Source organism: Elaeis guineensis, chromosome 16, assembly GCF_000442705.2.
Source record: "Elaeis guineensis isolate ETL-2024a chromosome 16, EG11, whole genome shotgun sequence".
Classification (NCBI taxonomy): Eukaryota; Viridiplantae; Streptophyta; class Magnoliopsida; order Arecales; family Arecaceae; genus Elaeis; species Elaeis guineensis.
In genome coordinates, this window is record NC_026008.2 from 46,323,216 (window position 1) to 46,325,380 (window position 2,165).

The 2,165-nt window shown below is 38.7% G+C and overlaps 1 protein-coding gene across 1 annotated transcript; it reads right to left on the bottom strand.

Moving 5' to 3' along the window:
- Positions 1-613: 613 nt before the first annotated feature.
- LOC140854283 (F-box protein At2g17036-like) lies at positions 614-1,090 on the bottom strand. Its single transcript, XM_073249836.1, has one exon. It carries the CDS (start codon positions 1,088-1,090, stop codon positions 614-616), a length of 477 nt encoding a protein of 158 aa, XP_073105937.1.
- Positions 1,091-2,165: the final 1,075 nt, after the last annotated feature.

Here is a 2,165-nt window from a genome sequence, read left to right on the forward strand (position 1 = left end):
CACCCTATCTACATAGTACTGAAAAAATATTTCAGTTTTGTTTGGTTAAGCTGATTACTAAAATTTCTATTCACGAAAAGATTGCATATTTTGCCCCTCCTTCCACTGACTGACCCACAACGATGACAATGACAGCAACAAGCACAATTTGAAAAAAAAAAAGGAATAAAATAGAGAATGATATTAATGAATCTATTTTGGCAACTATGTGCAAAAGTATAGATCAAATGAGTTGTAGAACAAGCACCAATTAAATCAAACAGTAATTATAGAAGAAAACAATAAGAGAGAGAAATAAATTTATTCAAAAAAAAAAGATCAAAATAATAAATTTGGCTCATCTTACAAAAAGATCTCAAAAAAATTCTTCCTACCACAATTTCTACCACAATTTATGTAGCTCTCTCTTCCTCTATATAAAACCACACATTCTCTCTAGACAAAAATGTCATTATCTTTCACCAAAAAAAATCTAATACATGGAGTCAAAGATTTAATCTAACTGAATATGAACTTAATCTCAATGCTATTAAAACTAATGACCAAGCAGCTAAATAGAAATCCTAATAAAATTAGAGGCAATGAATCTCAACAGCTGGCATAAATGTACAGGTTAACCATCCCATCTTGATGATCCAGCAGAGGTTTCATCATGGCATGGAACTTGCGGCGAGCATACTTGAGAAAGGCGCAGAGCAGGCATGATCCAGATCTGTGGCGGCCAATTCCACTCAGAATTAGTCAAGTGAGAATCATAGCGCCGGAAACTTCCATATTTCAAATCGAACACTCCGATATCACGGATGGCTTGCTGTTCGAACATGCACCCATCTCTATAGTCATCGGTGAAATTGAAGCAGCTGCTTGCAAGCTGGGGGAATTCGCGTGTGGACAGTGCCATCGAGCGGTTAAGCCCGAGGAATAGGGCGAGATCACCCAGGTCTTTGACCGCTGACCAGTCGTTCCGTCTCTCGTCGAGCTTGAAGATGACGAACTCTGTACTCATCCTCGCATCACCGGGAAGGACTGACTCCCTCTGTTCATTTCCGTCCACCAGTACCCAATCCGAGTCCCTCCATACCTGGAACATACCTTTACTATGATGGGCACATCAAATAATAATATTTAGTCATAAATAAAATAATAATATTTTATTACTAATAAATAATAATATTTTATTATTAATAAAATAATAATATTTAATTATTAATTTAATAATCATATTTTATTACTAATCAAATAATAATATTTTTACTAATCAAATAATAATATTTTATTACTAATCAGATAAAAATATTTAATTATTAATAAAATAATAATATTTAATACTAATCAAATAATAATATTTTATTATTAATCAAATTATAATATTTTATTATTAATCACATAATAGTCTTTTATTATTAATTATATATATGTATTTTTTTTCTTTTCGTTTCTACCTTCCCTTCCTCTCACCCCCCCCCCGACGATTCTCTGCCTTTGTCCGTCGGTGGTCGACTCACATCCACCCCCCTCAGATATGCCACCCGCGGCACCTTCACCCAACAGCCACTTCTCTGCACCGTCCCTCCCGAATCCCATGCTCGTTTCTCTCTGTCATAGCCCCCACACCCCCCTACAACTCTCCAATGTCGTACCTCCCCTCAGCCCATGTGCCCGCACCCATGGCCCCTGCCACCCGATGCCCCCCTTCTACCCTCTCGGCCCTGGCGAAGCCTGCATCCGCACCTTTGTCGCTCTGCACGAGCACAAAACTACCCCTTACACCCTCCCCTAGCACTTGTGCTCACACCCCATGCGCCGCCCCCCTCCCCCCCCACCGCCCCAGCCACCCAGCACCCCCTTCCCTTCTTGGTCCTGACAAAGCCCTCACTTGCGCCCCCACTTATCTCTTGGTATGAGCCAAAAATGAGATGCACCCTTGGGAACAAAAAAAAAAAAAAATTACACGGACTCCTACTCAAGTTTTCTTCAATTTCACTTACACTCTTTCAAATTTATACATCTCCATTAGACCTTCTAAATTATTGAAGTATATCAATACGCTCCTTTCATCAAAAAAATTTATTTAAGTGATAATGTCATTACGTTATCCTTCAAAAATACAAAAATGCACATCCCTCCCTTCAAAATCTATTACGACGACGACCCTCCTATTTCAA

Excerpts from the sequence above, each read along its gene's own strand:
- LOC140854283 (XM_073249836.1), bottom strand. The coding sequence starts at position 1,090 with ATGTTCCAGGTATGGAGGGACTCGGATTGGGTACTGGTGGACGGAAAT.